The 21,672-nt window shown below is 56.7% G+C and overlaps 3 protein-coding genes across 11 annotated transcripts in view; 1 reads left to right on the top strand and 2 right to left on the bottom strand.

The window, feature by feature from the left end:
* Positions 1-2,910, bottom strand: part of ARMH3 (armadillo like helical domain containing 3) — a 156,373-nt gene extending 153,463 nt beyond the window's left edge. For 5 of the 9 annotated variants that reach the window (XM_064144546.1, XM_064144553.1, XM_064144555.1 and 2 more), the window contains exon 1: positions 1,200-2,844. The gene's annotated coding sequence lies outside the window, so the exon portion shown is untranslated. Of the gene's footprint in view, positions 1-1,149; positions 1,172-1,199; positions 2,858-2,888 lie in introns of those variants that run through there. The other 4 variants (XM_064144550.1, XM_064144549.1, XM_064144547.1 and 1 more) reach the window with 4 other exon arrangements.
* A 410-nt stretch (positions 2,911-3,320) lies between these two features.
* HPS6 (HPS6 biogenesis of lysosomal organelles complex 2 subunit 3) lies at positions 3,321-7,305 on the top strand. Its single transcript, XM_064144558.1, has 2 exons — positions 3,321-3,401; positions 3,669-7,305. The coding sequence occupies exon 2, from the start codon at positions 3,697-3,699 to the stop codon at positions 6,136-6,138; it is 2,442 nt and encodes an 813-aa protein (XP_064000628.1). The 5' UTR covers positions 3,321-3,401; positions 3,669-3,696; the 3' UTR covers positions 6,139-7,305.
* A 1,877-nt stretch (positions 7,306-9,182) lies between these two features.
* Positions 9,183-20,433, bottom strand: LOC135176009 (prominin-1-A-like). The gene is made up of 25 exons (XM_064144562.1): positions 20,060-20,433; positions 19,813-19,963; positions 18,523-18,584; positions 18,094-18,299; positions 17,535-17,655; positions 17,336-17,399; positions 16,825-16,914; positions 16,363-16,553; positions 16,212-16,283; positions 15,849-15,912; positions 15,399-15,558; positions 14,846-14,998; positions 14,245-14,368; positions 13,993-14,084; positions 13,682-13,766; positions 13,424-13,567; positions 13,121-13,192; positions 12,825-12,914; positions 12,642-12,695; positions 12,236-12,316; positions 11,865-11,933; positions 11,683-11,772; positions 11,323-11,435; positions 10,036-10,053; positions 9,183-9,614 (listed from the first exon to the last, which is right to left on the bottom strand). Exons 1-25 carry the CDS (start codon positions 20,381-20,383, stop codon positions 9,563-9,565), a joined length of 2,742 nt encoding a protein of 913 aa, XP_064000632.1. The 5' UTR covers positions 20,384-20,433; the 3' UTR covers positions 9,183-9,562.
* Between the last annotated feature and the right edge of the window lie 1,239 nt (positions 20,434-21,672).

The raw sequence follows: 21,672 nt of genomic DNA on the forward strand, positions 1-21,672 counted from the left end.
AAGACTTGAGCAGTTAAAACACAGCTTCCGTTAGTTAAAACATAGGTAGCAATAGGCAATCTGCACCCAGCACAAGAGCCTGTGAATCCTGATGCATAAATAGTGCCTTGACCTAGTTCAAGCTGCAGTATTAAAATGCCCAGGGCAACCAGCAGTAGCCTAGCAGCCCACTAGTGGAAACAGAGCAACATGCTGGGCTAGACTTCATCAAGGCTTTAGCAACCATCAGGACCAAATTCCTGCTATAAGCTCTCTTGCACCTTATTCTCCACCAGTTCTTGTGTTGGTGGTTAGGGTTTATGTTAGTATATCCATAGTGCTTTTATATTGCAATTATTCTTAACCTTATTTATATATTGTCAATGAAATGACAACTGCTCACACTGTACTTTCATTTACAACTGTAAGGTGCCCAACCCACCAACAAGGCAAACGGCAACACTCAAAGCACACAGGCCTCAGATTCATCTGTCAGAATCGCTAGGCTCCTTCCACGAACTATCCAATGAGAAACAGCTTCAGAGGGTGTACTGATGACAAAAACCTGCACAAAATCCTACTTCTTTCTCTGCAGAACCAAGCAACATAATCTCCATCACAGTCCCAGTACATGCATTATTAGCCAGGCCTTCCATCTCACGCACAGCATTAGTGGTATATGTGATTTTGCACAGTACAAAGTTCTACTACTACTTACCCCGCACTGAAAAACAGCAAAAGCAGCTTCCTAATGCAAATACAGCCACAGACCACCCCCAACTCCTACACCTGCTTTAGTAATGATACAAAAGAGCAACATCCAAGTTACATTTTTAACACTTCATCCATAATTGCCTTTCATTTTTACATCTGGTTAAAACAACACCCAGACCACCAGCTTCATAGCAGCAACTAAACTTCTTCCTATCATCTAGACAAGCATCACATGCTTCCATCTCCACCTGCTCACAACACTTTTTCAAATGAACTTTTTTATTTCCTCATGCTTCCTTTCTGTCTTCCTGATTACATCATTCAGCTCTCATGTCAGAAAGTCTCCTTGGGTTTTCACTTGTCAAGCCTTTCAGAATCCATCCCACCCAGTTCACCATGACATATTCCACACTGCCTCAACACTCCCAACCACAAAAGCTTATGCCACTTGGAGACCTCTTCAGATGACTTCCTTCTGAAGAAAAACACTCTCCTGAAACCTTCACCTGGCCTTTTCCCATGGCTTCAGCTGTCAGTGAGGATCCAAGGCCCATGCTGAATACACGCAGCTGCGTGACCTTGGCTCCGATTGCTGAGGAAGCTGCTATATTCCAAGAAGCTGCACAGTAGAGCCACACCAAGATACGGAAAGCAGAGCTGCAGAGAGGTAACATTCTTGAGATATGGACCACTGTGACCACTATTTGAGATACAGATAAAAGCACTCAGGAGGAAAAACGCAAACAAAAAAGAAGGCATAAGGTCCTAAAACAAACAAAAAACAAACCGTGAGCGAGCCAGAATATAGCAACTTTGAGCAGCAGAGGCTGACCCTCCTGAGGACGCCTGCCTGGCATCTGGGCTGGGCTGATGAGCAGACAAACACTTAGTAGTCTAGCAGCTCATGTAAGCCTCACTTTTTCTTTTGCCCACACTAGCCAGTAACTGGTTAAGAGCTTTATGTTATATATACCCCACCTGCAGACGCTTATTTTCACAAAGCAAAAAGTGCCCTAAGCAACACAAAGCATTAGGCTGTTATTACTGGAAAACCAAACTGATGTGTGCCCCACGAAATTCCTCTTAAAAATTCTGTCACATTTCCTCCCAGAGCTCAAACAGCAGGTGAACTGCAATAATCATGCACCGCAGTGACCGAAATTACCTTACTGCTTTGCATATTCCACCCACCTGCTCAGCCCGAATTTGCTCTCATCAGAGATTTAGATTACAGCCTCTGCTTAAGAGCAAACTTTGTTAGTGATATAAGCAACAGGGTTCTGAGGCTGCAAGCTTCCTCTGGAGGAAGGTAAGCTGCCTCTGTATTCAGCATAAGATCCTGCTCTTTCGCCACTGTTTACTGCTCCTCTTCACTTTGCCAAGGCAAGGGCTTGCATGACCATGATGTAAACCGGAATTAACAGCGATAAAGAAATAGGTCCTGCACTTTTTTTTTTGACAGTTATCTGGAGCCCAAAGCGTTTCAGCAGCCAGCTGATAACGCGGCTCATGAGCAGCTGCACAAGCACAACCACAGGGCTGAGCAACTCCAGCCTGCTTCGAGGCCTTCTCAGGCAGGGCAGCACCCACCGCACGGCGCCCGGCGGCGCTCACGGCGGTAACGCGCTGCTACTGGTAACATCAGCGCTGCAGGCGGGCAGGCAGCGACAACTTCTTGAGCAACAGACTTGTGCAAAACCGCTGCCACACACCCCAAGCTCCTGGGGGCGGCCAGGCCCTGGAAGGGGACTGGGCTGGCAGGCAGTAAGGTGCCCCGCCAGGTGCGCTGGCGTAGCCTCGGGCCACCGTCGGCGGAAGTGGCTGTGGCAAAGTAGGCTTCGGTCCCCCTCAACGTACTCCTTCCCCCCGGCAAGGTGCCGCCGACACCGGCTACCCAGAGGCCGAGGGAGACTTCATAATGCTCCCAGTGCGGGGACTGCAAGGCACCCCAGTGTGGCGGGCGGCTCAGCGGGCCCCAGTTCCCGGCGAGGCCCTTTGCATGCGAACAACGTCCTTGCCCCGTGGGGACCCCCACCATCCCACCCCGGGGCGCCAGAGCCCCAGGACCCGGTGCCTCCGGCCTACCCCAAGCCCGGGCCGGGGCGGCCGCTGCGGAGGGGCCGGGGGGGCGTGGCCCAGCCCTTGGAGAGCGCGGGGGCTGCGCGCCGTGCCCCCCCCCGCCCCGCGGCACTCACCTGCGGCCCCGCCGCTCCCCGCCCCAGCGCGCAGGCGCCGCCGGCCGCCCCGCGCAGGCGCCGCCAGGGAGGTCTCGCCGTGCGGTCCTAGCGCCGCCCGCAGCCGGGACGGGCGGGAGAGCTGTCAGCGGCAGGCTCTGCTGCTCGCCGCTTCTCGGGCGGCGCCGGCTCCCGGCGGGGCGGGTAAGGGCAGCGGCGGAAAGTCTCCTCCTCGGGACGGACGGCGTTCAGCTCTCCCTGGGAAGACTCACACACCTGTTCCTCGCTAAAACATGTTCCCTCCACTTACGAGTCCTCATACCCTGCCCCCGGACCGCTGCCCCGCCACCCTTCGCACGCCGGCGACGGAAGTGAGAGCGCGGCGTCCCGGGCCGGCGCGGCGCGGCTGCTCCCGGAAGCCCGCCGCCTCGTGATTGCGCAGTGCAGCGCAGCGTCGTGCCCAGACGAACCGCCACCGGCCCAGCCCCGGCGGAGGGTCGCCTCGGCCTCGGCAGGCAGCTGGCGCGGCGGCAGGTAGGCCCTGCAGGCTCCGGGAGGGAGGCGGCGGGTGGCAGGAGAGGGCGGTTCTAGGAGCTGAGGGCGCAGCCGGTACCTTGCGGGGTTGGTTCCCGCAGAACGGCCTTGCCGGGGGAGGAGGAGGCTGCCCGGTGGAGCCTAGGGAGTCAGGAGGTTTCCAGTGACCCTGAGAAACGGGGAGCGGTGCTGGAGTCGGGGGTGGACTTCCGCGGCACCAGGAGTTCCGTGCCATTACTTGCCTTGCTGTATGCTTTCGGTGTCCAGGGCAGGCATCTCCAGGACACGGGCCGGCATGCTACGGCAGGTCTCCGACTTCAGTGACTTCAGCCGAGGCAACTGGCTGCAGGAGCTGCTGTGCCAGGGAGAAGAGCCCAGCCATGTCCAGTCCAGCCCCGATGGACAGCACCTTTTGGTCCTGCAGAAGAACCGGCCACCTTTCCTGCCCCTGGTGGTGGCCTTCCAACGCCACGGCATCGGTGGAGCCGACCTGGAGAGGAACTGGCAGCCACACCAGCCAGCCCTTGTGGGACTGTTCTTCCTACAAAGGCCTCTGACACTGGGCACCTGGGTACTGGCCCTTGTGTGGGAACATGGCCGGACCGAGGTCTGGCACTTTGTGGTGGCTGTAGGCTGGCAGCTGCTGCAGACAGTGGAGCTCTGCCAGGGTGCCCGGGCACGGATTGTCTCTGTGTGCAGCCGAGGAACGAGCCTAATGTGGTGTGAGGAGAGGCCTCCCCTGGATGCTCACTTGGACATGAGCAAGTGTGCCTTCAGGTTCTGTGTCTGCACCCGTGCTCTGGAGGTGGGGGAGCAAGGTGTGCGGCTGGGCGCTGTCAGGATAGTGCTGCACAACAGCCCCGAATACCAGATCCTGGCCTCCCCACAGCATGTCTTCCTAGTGCCTACTGCCAGCTTTGCCACCACTTCCAAATTCCTCCTTATCTGGCATCCCGAGAAGGCAAAGCTCACCATCACAGCCCCCTCTGCAGGTTTCATCCACAGCAAGGCTCTGCGCTCCAGCAGCGAGTCAGACTTCAGGAAGCTCCTGCTTGGTTCTGTGGGTCTTCTCTCGGGTTTGGCACCTCTGGACATTCACACCTCTGCTGTATCCAACAGTGGGGGTCTGCTGCTGGTGAGCTCGAAGGGTGATGTGAACATGGTGGAGCCAGATGGGACACAGAGGCATATAATTGACCTCCAGGGTGGCTCCCTGGCCCAAGGAAGTCCTGTCCAATTGAAGACCTTTGGCAGCATCCTGGCATGTGTGCTGGCTGGGGTTCTGTACCTCATTGACCAGAAAAGTGGAAGGCTTGTAGAGAAGAAAATCCTGGGCATGAAAGGGGTGCATTTTTTGGAGTCCCCAGGAGAGGAGGACAGCATCCAGCTTCTCACTCAGTCTGGCATCTACAGCCTTAGCTTCTCCAGACCTGAAGACAGCAGCAAACCTGAACCATTCCTGGTGGAGATGGTATTTGAGGAGGCCTGCAGATATTATCAAAGGAGGAGTCTCAGTAGTTCCAAGCTGACAGTGGAGAAGTTGAAGAAAGGTGGTGTGTTCCAGGCTCCTGTAGCCCTCACTGCCATCCTGCAGCACAGTCTCTGCCAAAAGCACAAGCCAGCCCAAGGCCTCCAAGACACTTATGCCAAGCTATTGAGCACAATGAGCCTTGAACTGCAGAGCTACATGAGCCTGGAGCTCCTGAAGAACTGTGTGGTGTGTGCACCAGAGAGTGAGGTGGAAAGCTACTGTGAGAAACTGGTGGAGCAGGAGGTCAGCCGTGTCCTACACTCTGACATGGACAAGGACAACTTGATGTACTTGAACTCCATCTTTGCCTCCTTCCCCAAGGCTGCCTGGAAGGCTATAAGGAGCTGCCTTCAGCTGCAGCAAAATGGGGATGGCCTCTTGGTAGCCAGGGCCACCCCAGAAGTGTGGAAGAAGGTCCTGGGGAGGCCACAGCAGGAAGAGGTGGGTCAGAATGGGGTGGTCCCACTCTTTGAGCTCATTTGCACCTCCTTCCTGAGATTCAGACCCAAATGGTTGCCCAGTTTTGTGGAACTGACCCAGCAGTATGTTGGCATCTCTTGGACATACAGCAGCAAGGAGGGCCCAGAGGGTCGGGTGCCACTGTACAAGAGAGCACTGGGAGTACTGGCCAGGAGGAACAACTGCAGCGAGGCAGATGATGAGATGGAGCTTGAACTGCTGCTCTGCAGCAAGAGGCCTAAGGCCGTGCTGCAAGCTCTGCACCTGCTCATCCACCTGAAGCGGTGGCAGCGGGTGGTGGAGGTGGCAGAAAAGTTCTCAAAGCTCAGCCCCTTGCTTAATAAAGAGATATTCACCACGCTGCTAGCAGAGTTTGCCCAGCACCGGGAGCTGGACCCTTATCTGGACACACTGTGGCCACTGTGCCCCACTGAGCTCACTGCCTCTGAAATCCTCACTGTGGTCCTGCAGCACCTCCCTCACTCCCAGGAGGATCCAATGCCCTTCTCCAGCAAGGGGGACCAGCTGACTGTAGGCTTGCTTAAGCCACTGCTACAAAGGGTTGTGCAGCGTCCCTGTGTCCAGGACGAGCTGTACTCGGATGCCTTGCGCAGCCCCACCTTCCCCCCTCCTACCCCACCCCGAGAACTCAAGATCACCTTAAAAGCAGCAGACAGTGGTGCCCCTCAGCCGCCCATGGCAAGAACTTCCTCACCCTTGGCCCTGGCACAGGGTGACACTGCATGAAGGGAGAAGCACAGTGGGATACCAAGCCTTGGGTTCACCTTCACCGGGGAAAGCCACATCTACCCCAGGAAATCTGCCCTGCTGGCAGTACAGAAGCCAGCTCCTTTCTGAAGCCTCCCTGCAGCAGCATCTCAATCTGTTAGGTGGCTGGGTGGTTGAGGGATCACATCTGAAGCCAGAGGAGACTTTCTGGCTATTTCTAGCAAGTGCAATTGTGTGTGCATGCCAGATGCATTTGCAGGTGAAGGCACGGGCTGCACTACAGGACTACAGAACTGCTTCCTGCCTAAAGCACTTTGTTTTCAGTCCACTTGGCTCCTTTATAACTTTTCTACTTCTCTGATCCTCTAGAAGTGTTGGTGAGGTGGGGGGCAGAGACATACAGTCTTCCTCCCCCCATTCTTTGCTCAGTGAGTGAGGTGGTGCCTTTAGGTACTACGTGTGAGAAACTGGGCACATTTCTTGCAGAGAGGGCACCAGAGTGCTTGGTGCTTTAGGCTCAGTCAGATGCTAAATGCCAGTGTGTTGTAGCTGTGGTACTGGGGGTCCCAGCACACGCACTGGCAGCTGCAGCACTGAGCGTGTTGTCTCGCTGCAATTCCTCTGGGATCAATCCAGGAGCTGTAACTGATTGCAGCCACTTAGCTGAAGAGAGCAGCCTAATTCCCTTATCTCTCTATCCCAGACAGTACCCAAACTCTCTTCTGAAGCTGAGAAGCTGGCAGCAGCCTGAGTGAGCCTAGGGCTGCCCCTGCCTTTCCCTTTTCTTTGTGGAAGCTTAGATTATGCTGTAGGACACCCGGGCCCTCTGTTCCCATCTCCTCTACCTTTGCCCTTTGCACACAAAGGGGCTTTGTCAGGGTTGTCTGGCTGATACTGTGCTTCTGTTTGCAAAGTCAGTGTAACTTGAGAGCAGTCCTGCAAAAAGATCTCCAGGTTCCAGCCTCTCTCCAGTGCTCACTGCCTGTCCTCCTCCTCCAAGAGATACTGGCCATGACTTTGCCCCCACATTGTGGGCTGTGGTGTGAAGGAGCTGTTTCTTGCCTTGGTGGGCTGGCAAAGCCTGACTTGACTGGGATGAGGGAGATTCACTTGCATTAGTCCTTTTAAGAATGGGGTTAAGCATGGATGACAGACTCCTTTTGAAAAATAAAGATTCCTAAAGCAGTTCTGGGACAGTGGTGAATGTTGTGAGGATGTACGCCTCAGGAGGGGGGGGCAGTTTCATTGCACTTCTGGTGAAAAGGGGCCAAGCTCCACTCATTCTGGCATTGCCCAATTTGTCTCACTGCTGATGTGTGCTAGGCTCAGAGTTTGAGCTGTGCCGGGACAGCCCATTCCATTCCCTCTGTGGTGCTCAGCTCCTTACCAGTGAATCAGTGCAGGCAGGAGTCTGCACGGGCAGGCAGGAGTGCACCTGCTGCAGAGAAGACTGTTCAGGCAGTGCCTGAATGGAGCAGGACCTGAAAGTGCAGTTGAGGAAAGACTTTTTTTTTTCTCTTTTGCAAGAGTTCAACTTGTCCCTTTGTCCCTGTCTGGCAAACTAGCAACAGGGAGCACAAGGCTGGCCCTGGCAGGAGTCGGCTGACCTGAACAGGCAGTGGCAGAGCTGCTGTTGGAGGGACTCTGGTTTATCAAAGTGCTGTAAAGGTGGGGCAAGGCCTCCACCAGACAAGAGCTCAGCTACAGAAAGTCCCTGTGGTGTTAAAAAAGCCTGCCAAAGGGGAAGTGCTGCAGTTGTTCCTTAGAGGCTGTCTGGTCACTGATGAGACCTTCCCTATAGTGAGCCTTGGGCTGTGGTGACAGGACACTGCAAGATTCTTTCCTGTGCCAGGAAAGTGGATTCTGTCATCTGCCACTCGGTAGGGGACCTGGCCTGGTGGCAGCCACTGAAGGCATTTTGCAATAAGCTCTTTCCTCATCTCCAAGCAGCTTCTGGCCCTGCTTGACATTAATCTCTCGCAGGGAAGATGGCCCCAGGCCCCTCTCAGAGCCATAGCTCTAGGGATGCTACTGGAAGCAAGCCCCATGCATTAGCAATGGCTGTGCAATAATGGAGACAATTTTTCATTACCAGGGCTAGGTTTGGATGCAGGTGGCCACAGTGACACAGTGAACAAGGAGGATCAAGCTTCTTGCCTTCAGCACAAGAGAAGAAAAGGCTGTGGCTGGAGGCTGAGCAGGAAGAGGGCAGTGCCTGCAAAGTCATGGGCAATCCTGCAAGGCACAGCAGGGGAAGAGGAAGGAGGGAGTGCCATGCAGTGGGCCCCTACACAAGCACAGAACAGTCACAGCTTGGAAGGCTGAAGGAGAGCAAAGGTAGAGCAAGTAGAGATGAAACTGAGCTAAATACTGTCCAAGGACGGAGGTGGGGAAGAAAGTCCCATCCCCAGGACCAGAAAGGGTGGGCATCCCTGGGACAACAGGCTGAGCTGGGTGCCAGGATATATTCAGCTGAGGGATAGGCAAGCACGGAGCTCTCTGACTGGTTAGAACATGTGCTAGGGGGAGATAGCAGGAGGTAAGGCCAGTGCAGCTTCAGATAATGCCTGAAGGAAAAATGAGTGATTAGAAGATCTGAAAGCAAATTGAAAAAGCAACAAAGCAGAAGCACATAGCAGAGGGCAAGCTGGCCAGATAGACTTGGACTTTGCAACAGAGGAAATTAGTCAAGCTGTGCATGTAGGCACCCCTGTGCCTGACACAGCTTTCAGGATGGTCCCTGTGCTTGCACCGAGAAGCAGCACAAAGCCAAGAGCAACTTGTTTTGTACCCATGGTGGGTTATCTGCATGCAGGTGCAAAGGGTTGCCTGGTAAAAGGAACATCACCAGGCCCCAGTGACAGTGAGCAGCAGTCTCGAATCAACCCATGGGCTGAGTCAAGACTTCCAAAAGCAACCTGGGGACACTACACTTGTGGACCCCAGCAAGAGCTGTCTAGTGCCAGGCACAGACCCAGCTTGCACCTGCATTAAGGAACCTTCCCTACCCGCCCTGTTCTTCCCACACAGCCAGATGTGAAGAGATCAGGCACATCCTGCAGTGCACCCAAACACCCCATTTATTGCTTGACACCAAAAATCACAACCTTGGAAAGAGTCAGGCTCCCTACAAAATAAATAGTCACATTTTTTGAGTGAGGCCTTGGTGAGCAAGTCCCTGCTGGCCAGCAGCACAGGCTGTGGTGGCATGGATGGCAGAAGCTGCCCTGAGCCCGCAGGGTCTGGCAGCACCCTGGAGTGCCACCTGAAGCAGTGCAAGGGGCAGCCCCCCCACACACGTATCAGGTCATTGTCACATAATGGGAGTTCAGGAAGGGATTTCATCCAAGGAGTCCCCATCTTGCTCCACAGTGCCGGGAGAAGGTGCAGCAAACAGCAGACCTGTCCATCTCCTCCGTGCCTGTGCTGTGGGCAGTCGGAGCTAATACCTCATAGATGGCCGAGGGAGTTGGTAGAGGTTGAATGTGGGTGGCCTGCAAAACCAAGGTCAGCTATGTCATGCCCTCCAGCTACACAGGAGAGCAAGGAACAGCCCAGGATGCACAGGGATAGCCAAATGCCATCCTTTCTCTTGCTCAATTTCACAGGGAAAAGGGTATGAAGACACCCCCCACCAGCTTGGTAGAGGCCACAGGCAGCAGCACCCCACACTTTGGAGCATGGGAAGATAATGGGAGAACTCCAGAACAGTCTATGCCTCAGAAGTCCTGTCTCCCCCATCCTCCCCTCATAACAGCACTCTCCTTGACCTGCGCTCACACTGCTCTCCTCCTTGCCCCCCTCCCTCTGTGTCATAGAATCATAGAGTTGTTTGGGTTGGAAAAGACCTCTGAGATCATCCTGTTCTCATACCTCAGGAGCTCACACACACAGAGACCTGGCACTGCTACTTACATCTCCAAGGCTTCATTCCTGGAAGGAACAAAAGAAAAGAGAATGCAGTGTCAGTGAGGTCAGTGGGACAAGGTCTCCCCTGGGGCACACAAGGAGGACATGGCAGGGCAGAGGGGGTGCATGTTGCTAGGGTCCCTCCATCCCAGCCGCCCAATCTGGACACAAGGCATGGGTCCTACAGCCCCTCAAACACTGCTGTCCCCAAAGCCTCACTGCACCTTCCCTGGGCAGGCAGAGCAGAGCCTCAACATTCCCTGGTGCAGTGGCACATGGCTGCCCCACCACGATTTCAGTTCCCCTAAGTTCCCTGGCAGCTGTGCCCATGTCTCCAGGCAGTTCAGCCACTGGCTGTCAGGGGAAGTGAAAGGCACCAGGGGCACTGCTGGGGACCGCCACTGGCAGGGCATTGCCTGGCTCAGTGTTGCATGCTGCATGGAGCACGTACAACCCCAGCATGGGTCCTGGGAGAGCTCCACGGAGCAAGGAGCAGTGAGGCAGGCAGGCAAAGGAGGGCTGACTGAGGCCATGATGGGCATGGAGGTGCTGTAGACCTCAGCTCCCCAGGCGGCTGTGACCCTGGGGCAGAGGGGCAGCTTATGGTGGGCCGGGGCTGGAGAAACCCCTTCAAACCAGCTGCATCACATGGCCAAGCCATAGCCAGCAGCAGCTGAACATCCACTTACTACCCTCGGGTGTCTGTAGCAGGGCTGCCCTAGGGAGTTGAGAGGCAGCCCTGAGCTATGGTTGGCTATGGACATGTGAGCAAGCACTGCACCCTCGTGGTAATAACACCAACCATGTGGCACACTGTGCATTCTGTGGCAGCATTTGGGGACCCCAGCACAAAAAAAATGGTCCAAAGCAGATCTAATCAGGTGGCAGACCTCAAAGCCAGGCTGAGGGCTGCAGCCCTGTCATACAAGCTCTGGAACAGGCTGCCCTGGAAGGCGAGTCGTTACCATCCCTGGAGGCACATAAAAGCCACCTAGGTGTGGTGCTAAGGGACATGGCTTAATGGTGACTTGGCAGTGCTGGGTCACCAACTGGAGTCTCAATGATCAATCTTAAAAGTCTTTTTCAACTCAAAGGATTCTGTGATTCGACTGCCCAGAGGAGAACTGCAAAGCAGGAGGAGCCAGGCTCTTCTCCTAGACATCTCTGTCCTCAGAAGCTGACGGCCACAAGGATCAGCTCCATGGGTAGCTGCAGGGCACATGAAGGGGCAATTTGGAGTGCTCAGGGGAATCCCAAATTGAGCATGGTAGCAGGGGTCTGACAGCTTCTCACCTGTAGACATCAGCGATGTGCATGCGGCGGTAAAACTTGGCAAGTCTGACTGTCAGGATGATGCTGGGCAGCAAGAAGAAGGTGCACCAGCCCAAGCTGAACCAGAAGGCATTCTAGGTGCAGGGGGAGAACCATCAGGGCAAGACAGCAATTGGGAGAGCCTCTTCTGCTCTCAGCCCCACCCCCCACAAGACCACCCACACACAGTTTCTCATAGCCTGACCCTTGCTCTTAGACACAGCAAGCCACTGGGGAGATGCTGGCCTCTGCTTGCTTGAGACAGGTATGGGTCCCCTTGTTCTGTGCGTGACAGGGACATGGAGATCTCATTGCCACCCTACACATCACTGCTACACTCACCAGAGAGTCCAGGATGTAGTCACATGTGATAGTCTCCACATTATCCAGGGTCTGAGCTATAGGCTTGCAACGTGCCACATCTCTTGTCAGCTGAAGACACAGGACAAAACGTGTCAGCGTCCCCTGAACCATGCAGCCTGAGTTTCCCTTCCCTCCATGCCTCTGAGAAAGGCTCAGCTCACCCCACTCTTGGCCCAGGAGATGTAGGTCTTGAAAAAGTCCAGCAGCAGCTCCACAAAAGCTAATGTCTCCTGTGGTCAAGAGTCAAGCAGAGAGTATATATGCTGCACCTCCAGTACCCTCCATGTAAGGATCAAAGCTGTCAGACCACCTCAACCCAGCAGCAATGGGGCTGCAAGCCCCCACCCACCCTGGCCCCTTGGCTGCCATGCTGTAAAAGCCATCCAAGAGTGTAGGGGGACCCCAGGGAGGACAACAGGACAGGACAAGCAACCAGACACTGCTTGGCAGCCCTATGCAGAGTGAAGACTTGGTGTGAGAGTCCAGTCACATCTCCACCAGGTGGCCTGGCAGGAGGGCACGGTGAGCTTACATTCTTGATGATGATTGCCATCTCCCTATCCAGGAACTCATTGGTTTCACTGATTGTGTCCAGCGTGTCTTTCGTCTGTACCTGGGGTGAAAGATGCCTTTAGCAGCCTGATGGGGGTCCTAGCATCCCCCACCCTGCCTGGCAGCAGTCTCTGGAGTGCAGCATCTCTGAGCTGCAGTGTCCCTAGCTGGAAGTGTCCAAATACTTCAGGTGGAGGAAGCTTGTGCAGGGCAGGGTCCATGACAGGTGACCCCTAACTCTGCCCCATGAACAGCCTCTACAATGCCTGCCTGGGGGGGTCCCACAGCAGCCCCCAGTCCTGCACATTGTAGGTTGGCCTCCACCATCTCCACTGCAGCCACTCTCAGGCTGGGGTCCAATCAGGACACCTCCATGTGCCACTTACCTCGAGATGGACAGCCGCACTCTGCACTGAGTAGATGTCTTTCTCCATGTGTTTCTGGGGATGATGAGAGGGTGTTCAGAGGTGCAAGCCCCAAGCTCAGCCAAGACCCCACCAGCAGGCTCCAAGCTCTGGTGGAACCGGAGCTGTCACTCCCAGGTACTTCCACACTCCAGCATCACTCACCAGCATCCCAGAGAAGCTTGTCTGCAGCTCCTCATTCACCTTCCTCAGCTCACTAGCATCAGCTTGCAGGCTCTCTTTGATGTCCGTGCCCTAGAGGAGATGCAGTTAGTGGTGCCTCCTAGCACAGGGACCCTGCCCTTCCATAACTGTTTGAGGGGGGAGCTGGAGAAAAGAGCTAGGCAAGGGTAAAGGATCTTGCTTCTCTTCGTCAGCCAGGCAGGTCTGCCGAGGAGCCACTGCAGCCAGTGACTTTAGGGACAGGGTGGCCATGGCCCTGGGATGCCATGGTCTCTCACCTGTTTTTCTGCCAGCTGCTCCAGCTCTGCAGCCAAGTCCAGGAGGCTTTCGTTGGTCAAATTCTGATGCAGCTAGAAAAGGCATACAGAGAGCCACAAGAATGAGGAATGGGGCTCATGGCGGTGGGGCATAGCCCATCCCTGCAGGTCAGAGGGAAGCCAGATCCTCCCAGGTAGAAAAGCATCCAGTTGCCCAAGGTGTTACAGGGGCACCATGGGAGCCTATAGTGGAGCTTCCACAGTAGTAAACCCTGAACACACATCCAGACCCCCCATCCCAAAGCCAAGCTGCCCCTAGCCCACCTGGTCCAGGCTGAGGTTAAAGTTGGGGGGTAGCGCATCCCGGCTGGCATTTTGCAGCAAGTCTCTCTGGGTTTGGCTGAGCAGGGAGATGGGGCTCAAGGTGATGTTCATCTTGTCAAAGGCTGTGGAGATCTCTTCAGTGTACTGCCAGAAAAAAAAGGAGGTGTAATAGGGCATAGTGCTGGCCCCTAACTGTCCCCTCAGTGCCAGCCCTGCACCCCAGCCCTGCTCCCTAGACCCTGGCACCCCCATGCTCACCTGGCTGATGTCCAAGAGTTCATCCAGGGACACACTTTTGTCCAGGTGCAGTGTTTGCCACAGGGTGGCATCTTGCTGGCAGTCTCTGCAGGAAGAAGACATGGTGCTAAAAACAGGGCAGATGAGAGACATCCCCTCCCGAAAGCATGTCCTCACAGGTATGGGCAAGTCTCAACTTGCTCCTTCCCTGGCATTGGTACCTGCCCACAACCAGGGCAGGTAGGGCAAGCTACCCCCATCCCATGCAGCACCTGAAGGCACCACGCAGCTGTAGCCCTTCCCAAAGACACAGAGCATGGGCTGGGACCCACCTGTACATCTCTGAGAAGTTTGTGGTACTAGCTTCCTGGCCCAGCAGCTCTGACAGGTTCAATCCAGGTACCAGTCCAGGATTATCTAGGAGCTGAGAGCATGGAAAAAAGGTGGGGAAACTGGACTTCAGAGGAGAGCAGGACACCTGGAAAGAGTGTCCCAAACCAACCAGCACTGCCTTTGTTCCACCAGCAGCCACTGGAAAGACTGCAGCAGCTCCAGGGAGAGGCATCTTTCCATAGAGAGCTCACCTGGAAGAGCTGCTGGTTCTGCCAGGACTTGCAGATGACCATGTAGATGTTCCCCCCCAGCAAGAAGGTGATCAACACCAGCAGCATCAGCAGCCAGGAGAAGATGAAGCTGAAGCCAACCCCCCTGCCAGGACAGAGATGCCATCAGCACCCAAATCCCTGTGCACCAGCATTGATGCTAGAACTGCCTACAGCTCCTGGAGCCTGCACACCTTTTGCCCACCCAGCAATGACAAGGAGCACCCCCATTCCCACGAGCACATCTCTCCTCTAGAGGCCTTTGGCCCCCAGAGCATGGCCAAGCTGTACCCCAGGGCTCAGACCCCACTGTAGCTTCCCTCAGCTTTGCAAGCCGCTGTAGTGCTGCAGGACCACGCACACTGCCGGGTCTGTGACAGAGGGTGAATGGACTCTGCTCAAACACCTTTCACTGGCACCCTGTTTTACCCTCCTGTTTACCACCTGCGTGGTGAGTTTCTATGGGGCAGGCCATTAAGCCACAGTAGTTTGAATGATTCAGGATCTTAAGCATCTCTAGGCCAGCCCTGCCCACCCATCCCACCACTCCCACACACGTCCTCCAAGGCAAAGGGAGGCTCACGCCATGAAGAAGTTCCCGCCGGCATTGGAGAGGCTGCTGCGCTGTGTAGGCAGCACATTCTCCTTCAGCCCCAAGGGCCCCAGCAGCAGCCCAGCGAGGTTGCAGACGACCACCAGCAGCACCATGCAGCACAGGAGGGTACACACGCTCCACCTGAGGCAAGAGGAGGCGCATGAGTCAGACACACAACCTGGCATCTTGACTGGTGTCAAGGGCTCCATGAACTACCTTTATGTGGAGGAAAAATCCCCCAGGCACCCCAGCAGAAAAGAGGCATGGGTGGCTGCAAGGCACATCTCTGGCTACCCTGCCCCCACAGTACCATCACAAAGTCATAGAATCAACCAGGTTGGAAGAGACCTCCAAGATCATCCAGTCCAACCTATCCCACAGCCTTATCCAGTCAACTAGACCATGGCAGTAAGTGCCTCATCCAGTCTTTTCTTGAACACCTCCAGGGAGAGTAATCCCTGATCTCCAGCAACCTGGACAACCAACAGCTTGAGACTTTCCAGACAAGACAGCCAGATGGTGCAGCAGCCCCTTTATCTACCTGAGCCAATCCAAGGCAATGGCTGGCTCCCTGTGTTCCTCTAGCACCAACATGGCATTGTCCACAAAGGCCTTGACATTCTCCTCCACTTCTGGGAATGGCAACTGCTCCTGCAAGCTCCTGATCTCCTTCCTGATGAGGCCCAGCTGGTCCTGAGTCTCTGGAGGGGACAGTGACATGTTGGTGCTGTGAACTGATGCTTCGATCCTGTTTATCCAGGGCAGCAGAACACGAAGCAGCAGGGACTTGGAGAGGATGGAAAGGGAGTGGGCTTTGGTCAAGGATGGCATTAGCACAATAGCACATGGGGACTCAGGGACAGCCAGGGTTGCAGTTGCAGGCAGTGGAGGGGCAGCAAAAGAAGTCTTCAGGCAAAGGATAGGATGAGAAGGCAGTATGCAGCCCTGGGAAAAGGGGAGTTTGGTACATGGGGTGCAAAGCACTGCTTACTTGTCACTACGTCCTGGCACTGCTCTTGCACCTTGTCGGGGATCGTGGCCAGCGTGCTGTTAACCTGTGTCCAGGGATGCATGGTGTGCACCTCATGTCCACGCTCACAGTCCAGGACTGAGCAACACATTCCCAAGGTCCCAGTGGCACAAGATAGCCAGGCTCCCCCAGCACTCAGTCCTGACCATGCCAGTGCCCAGGATTGGCAGGGGCAAGCAGGCAGGCTCCAGCAAAGGCACTTCCCTCCATGCAACAGGAATTAAAACCCAGCAAGGCTCTTCCTAAGCCACCCCCTCAGAGCACAACTCCAGCAGTGCCAGGAGCACCTAGCACTGTGCCTGTGTGCAGGGGAGGATCTCTTACCTTCTCTAAATCTGGTACGTCGGAGTCAAACACTTTATTCAGTGCCTCCAGCTGCTGCTCCACACTGGGGATCTGCGGGGAAGAGCTAGAGGTGAGGGGGCTGGGGAAAGGGCTGGGGAGCCCCCTCGGCTCACAGCCTGCCCCTCCTGACCGTGCTGAAGTTGGTGCTGAAGGCGAGGCCGTCCAGGGACACGCTGCCGCAGGGGTGGCCGCAGCTCTGCAGGGTCTGGTTGAGGCTGCCCCGCAGGCTGGCCAGCTGCTGGCTGTAGTTGCTCTGCAGCTCCACAAGATGTAATCGCGTCTCAGCGACGCTGCCAAAGGCAGCTGCCAGCGCCTCCATCCCTAGAGATAGTGGGGGGCATCAAGGCCTCATCCTGGCAATGCAACGGAGGCTTGACCTCACCCAGCTGAACCTTGAGGACCCATCAAAAAGTGCAGCACAGAGACACAAGCCTAAGTCCCAGAATTTGCCCTAGGCTGCAGCTAGGAGGCCAGGTGGATCCCCCCCTCCCTGGGACCCATACTGAAACATGCACCTACCCCAGCTCTCAGCCCTAACACACCCCTGAGTCCCTTCCAAGGCTTTGCCAGCCCTCCAGGAATGAAGTACTACCCTGCAAGAGGCTCTGGAGCGATCTCAGAGCCTCATCCATGCTGCTCCTGATGTCCGAGATGATCATGCCACCCAGGTTGGGCCCAATATCTGCAGAGGTGTGAGGGACATATCAGTGACAAGACCCCAGTGTCCCAGGGCTTTCAAGGGAGCTGCTGAAAACACTAAGCCTCCCGCAAGGACCCCATCCCACCCCCATTGCAAGGCAAGGGACTAAAGGGACACCCCCACTCTGCCACCACCTCTCACCAGAGAGGAGCCTAAACAGGGAAAAGCAGCAGCTGAAGCAGAGCAGGAATGTGGAGGAGCTCCCAGACCCACTCCTTTTAAACAACCACATGAAAACACCATTCCAGTGGCCACCGAGGTCAGCAACCATCTGCAGGGCAGTGAGGCACCTCCACATAGCACCCCTAGGCACCACTGCTCCCAGAGCACCCTCAGCCTTGTCAGAGCAGCTCGCCATAGGCACTTGGGGATGTTCCAGCCTCCCTCTGCCGCACATCCTCACCCTGAAGGCTGTGATTGGCATGGCTCAGCGGGACATCACTGCGGTCCACGATAAAATCGATTTGCTGCAGGGACAGAGGTGGGGTGTCAGTGCCGGTAGGAACCCTTCCCTGCCTCCAGCCTCACTGCCACCCTTCCCTAGGGGGTCTCTTTGAAGTCTATCAGGGACCCCAGATAGGGACCCCAGGGACCAGGTGTACCTTGGAGATGGAGTCCACATAAGTGTGAACGTTGTCCAGGGTGTTGTTGACGTTGGGGAAGGTGCCGTTCACAGCCTGAGAGAGGCGGGTGTTGCTGATGAAGGCACAGACGTCACCAGCCCTGCGAGAGGAGGGTGGCAGGGTCAGAATGTGGGGAGCTTGCTCACGATGCTCCCCCCCATCAAGACCCTTGGAATCCACCCACACCGACCCCAGGCTGGAGGGCCCAGAGCATGCCACTGAGCCTTGCTTCCAGAGCATCCCAGAGAATGCTCGGAAGTCATAGGACCAGAGAGGAGGGACAAGAGAAACTGAGGCATGAAGAAGCCTGGCCAGCCCACATCTCCCCACAGTGGGAGCTGCGGGGAAGCGTCTGCACCGGGCCAGCACGCAGCCCTTCGGGGCCAGCTCCCCCTCCCAGCGCCGCTTCCTCTCCTTTGTCCAGCCGTGCTGGGATCTGCTCCTGAGAACAATGGCAGCTTCCTGGCACAGCCGACGAGCGCCGGCGTTTCCATCCCGCCTCGGGTCCCATCTGGAGCCTCCCGGCAAGCGCACTCACAGGAGGAGAGCCGAAACCAGCAGAGCCGAGACCCAGAGCGCCCGGCGCCGGCAGCCCGTCCGTCGGCCTTGCTTCTGGTACATGCGGCCCCCGCAGTTCCCGCAGAGGCGGCAGCAGCAGAAGCAGCATCCCACCAGGGGCACCAGGATGATGAAGAGCAGCCCTATGGCCGCACACACCAGGAAACCCAATTCATAGATCAGCAGCTGGGAGAGGAAGAACGAGAGGTTGCATAACACCGCTGTCCCTGCAGGCTCCGCACCTCAGAGAGTCTCCCACGGAGCAGGATGGGTCCCCCACCCAGGCTGTTGCACATCTCCCCTTGCTGCTGCCCAGCACCTGGGCCTCAGGCTCGGAGCAGCACCCACTAGCATCCCCCGGCCCATGGTAGCTGGGGCTGTCAGCTTCCTGCCCTGGCTGCCGGCTCACCTCCTGGACTGGTTCCTTGCTGTCTCCTTCATTCTGGTACTGCCCAAAATCTGCAATCAGTTCTGAGGGACAAGGAGTGGAGAGGTCTGTGAGCAGGCACTGGGAGGGCCCTCCAGGAGGGTCTCACACCCTGCTTATGCCAAAGAGGGGCTCCCAACACCTTCAAGCTTCAGCACTGTGGCTCAGAGTGGCTGTGAGTGGATGGCATGCTTCTGCCTGCCATCTGTCCCTTCCCAGCCATCATGTTGCACAGCCCTTTTGCACCCAGGAAAAGCATTGCCAGCCCCCAGTTTCTAAGGGGTTCATGGAGCAAGGGGATCCTCACACCAGCAGGTGCTTGAGAAGAGGACTGTGGTAAAATGCTCTGACAACCACCTCAGATGCCCTTGGGCTGCCCAGCCCCAGACAGAAACCTGTCTGCCACTGTAGGGTTGGTCCCCCACACTGCACTGCCTCTTCCATCCCCAGAGCTTGCCTTGCCCATGTCCCATGCCCTCATGGTGCCATGCAATTGTACCTGAGTATCTGCATGACATGAACAAGGACAAAAGGCCATTGCATCGTTTGTCAGCAAGTTGCTGATAAGCAGATACTGAGCCCAAGGAAGGAGGAAATGCAAGTGCCAGCACCCAGAATGGCATCCCCACCCCCAAACACAGGTGAGGAGCACTCAGCCTGGGGTCACTGAGGAGCCACAGTGTCCTGGCTTTACTCATGCTGACCTGCAGCCACACCAGGGCAGAGCCATGCCAGCACTGCCTCAGAGGTGACAGGGGAAGGGTGGTCACTGGCAAGTTGGTTGTGTACAGGGAGTGCCTGCAGTGCTGCCATGCTGGCACTGAGACATGCTGCTTTCAGTGGCCACAAGACCTGTCTAAGTATGTCTTGTCACCTGCAAGCACAGAGGGCTGCAAGCCAGGCAGGGACCCCTCAAACTTGGAAGCAGTGCAGAGTTTGCTCTACACCTTTTGCTGGGGCGTAAGATAAAGGTACCTGGAGAGAGGATGGGACAGGACTCTGCAAGGTGGCACTGCCACCAAAGCCTGTCCTGTGGCCTGCCTGAAACTGCCACACAGTTGCGATGGGACACAGGCAGGACATAGCTGGTAGACCTCAGTGACCCCCACTCCACTTCCTCCCCACCATACCCCTCCTCAGCCAGCACTGCAGAATTTAAACGCTAGGTGGACAGTCAACAGCGCAAGAGGGCTCAGTCTTAACCAGCACGCAGCAGCTCCAAGCAGTCCCGCTACCCCATCTCAGCCCCAACCCCCCTCTCCATGCACCCACCTATGGGCAGGTCGTTGGGCTGCACCAGCTGCAGGAAGCCATGTACCATCGTCACCAAGAGTGGGGTGCTGGTTTCTGGTGCCACAGGCCCTGGGCCATATGCAGGCTGTGAGATGTTCCCCAGCTCCATCGCAGAAGCTCCAGTGGGTGTCTAGGCACAGAGGACTGTCAGTGTTGCTGGGGCACAGGGGTATTTGGCCTGCCCCGCTTCCGAGCAGGAAATACAGGGAGAAAAATAATCAGGTACCTGCCAGCTGCTGCCCGGAAGGAAATAGCTGCAGAAGAACACCAAGGAGGGATGGGGAGTCCCAGAAACAGCAGGGTGGGGAGCCAGGCAGGAGGTGCCCAGCCTCCTAAGACAGTCCAGAAAGGCTGTGGGGCACGAAGTGACGACAAAGCACTCACCTTGTCCTTTAGCACCTGTGTGTGCCCACGTCTGCCGCAAGACCAAACTGCACGATGTCAGGCACCCAGGCTTTATGGCTTCAGCCGCAACTGCCGGGATGGCCCCACCCTGCCCCTGGCACCTGGCCACCCCAGGCTCCGTCCATACCTGGGTCAGAGTCCACATCAGTACCAACCCAAGCACCAAAGAGAAACATCTCCCTCTGCCCTCCACAGAGCTCTCATGCCCTTTCTTGTCTCCTGTTCTGACCCAGGAGCTTGACCCGCGGTGATCCCTGATCAGCCATCCCACCTGCTCCACCGCAGCACCAGCTGTATCCCGTCAAGGTGGGCTGCCCCGGGCCTGCCACAGCTTCGGAACGAACCGGCTCTGGCTGCAAAACCAGGGTCTGTATTAAAAAACCTTCCCGAGCGGGGCATTGCAGCAAACCTCGCGTTTTCTACGCACTCCTCGATCCCGTCCAGCGGGGCATAGCCCCAGGGGCCCCCAGACGAGATTGTTCCCTTAAGGCTGGAGGTCTGCCAGCACCTGCTCAGTTCCATCCCACTCCTCTCCCGCCGAGGTCTCCCACGCTTCGCGAACCACACGGCCTTGTGGTCCTTCATTCCCTGCTCACCGCTGGGGTCCTGCCGGGGCTCCGGCAGCTGAAGCGGGGTGGAGGGAGGGGCCGGGGATCGCTCCCGGTTGTACCGCGGGCGCACCCGGCGGGCGTGTTCCGGCGAGCAGCGGCGGCGGGAGCTCCCCGACTCGGCTCCGCACCGGCTGCCCCGGGACAGGTGGGCAGGAACGCACGGAGCCGCTCACGTCCACCCCGGCCCCTCGGGGTCTGCCCAGGGAATGACGGTGCCCTAGACCCCGCACCCTCGCCCCGGCAGGAACCCTCCTGCACCTACTCCGCCGCTCCTCGCGGAGCTTCCTGCTCCTGCCTTAAACTGCCCCAGCACCCCTGTCTGGACTCTGGGACACCCCTGCTTCTGCCCACTCCCACCCTGCCATTCTGCATCTGCCCCTAGAGACCCCAACTTCTACCCGGTGCCCTCTGCCCCCCTGCCCCATACCCAGGTGATGTTCCCTTTCTGCCCCACAGAGACCCAGCGCTGGCCTCTCCTGCAACCCAGCCTGCTACAGTTCTGTGCACAGGTCCCCCACACTGTCCCCATGACAGCCCTCAAACATACCCCGCAGCTCCTCACACCCCTCCCTGGGGCAGCCAGCGTGGCCTCAGCACGGTCCTTGGACCCTGGCTCAGCCCTGTGTGGACCCAGCTGCCTGGCTTTTCACCCAATGGGGACAGTAAAATATTGTCTTTGGGGTCAGCTCTCTGCCCTGGGCTGGGGGAACTGGAAGCCATCACTGCCAGCAGTTTATGAAAGATCAGAGTAGCCCTACACTGTGGAGGCTGATGCTGTGTCTCACCCTCTGGCGCGTAGGTCACCCATCCCTCCTTTTCCCCC

The sequence above is a fragment of the Pogoniulus pusillus genome, chromosome 6 (genome assembly GCF_015220805.1).
Source record: "Pogoniulus pusillus isolate bPogPus1 chromosome 6, bPogPus1.pri, whole genome shotgun sequence".
Lineage (NCBI taxonomy): Eukaryota > Metazoa > Chordata > Aves > Piciformes > Lybiidae > Pogoniulus > Pogoniulus pusillus.

Excerpts from the sequence above, each read along its gene's own strand:
- LOC135176009 (XM_064144562.1), bottom strand. The coding sequence starts at position 20,383 with ATGTGGACTCTGACCCAGGTATGGACGGAGCCTGGGGTGGCCAGGTGC. Across the intron at positions 17,400-17,534 it reads ATGTGGACTCCATCTCCAAG|CAAATCGATTTTATCGTGGA; the intron begins GTACACCTGGTC and ends CTGTCCCTGCAG. Across the intron at positions 12,317-12,641 it reads GTGCGGCTGTCCATCTCGAG|GTACAGACGAAAGACACGCT; the intron begins GTAAGTGGCACA and ends CTTTCACCCCAG.
- HPS6 (XM_064144558.1), top strand. The coding sequence starts at position 3,697 with ATGCTACGGCAGGTCTCCGACTTCAGTGACTTCAGCCGAGGCAACTGG.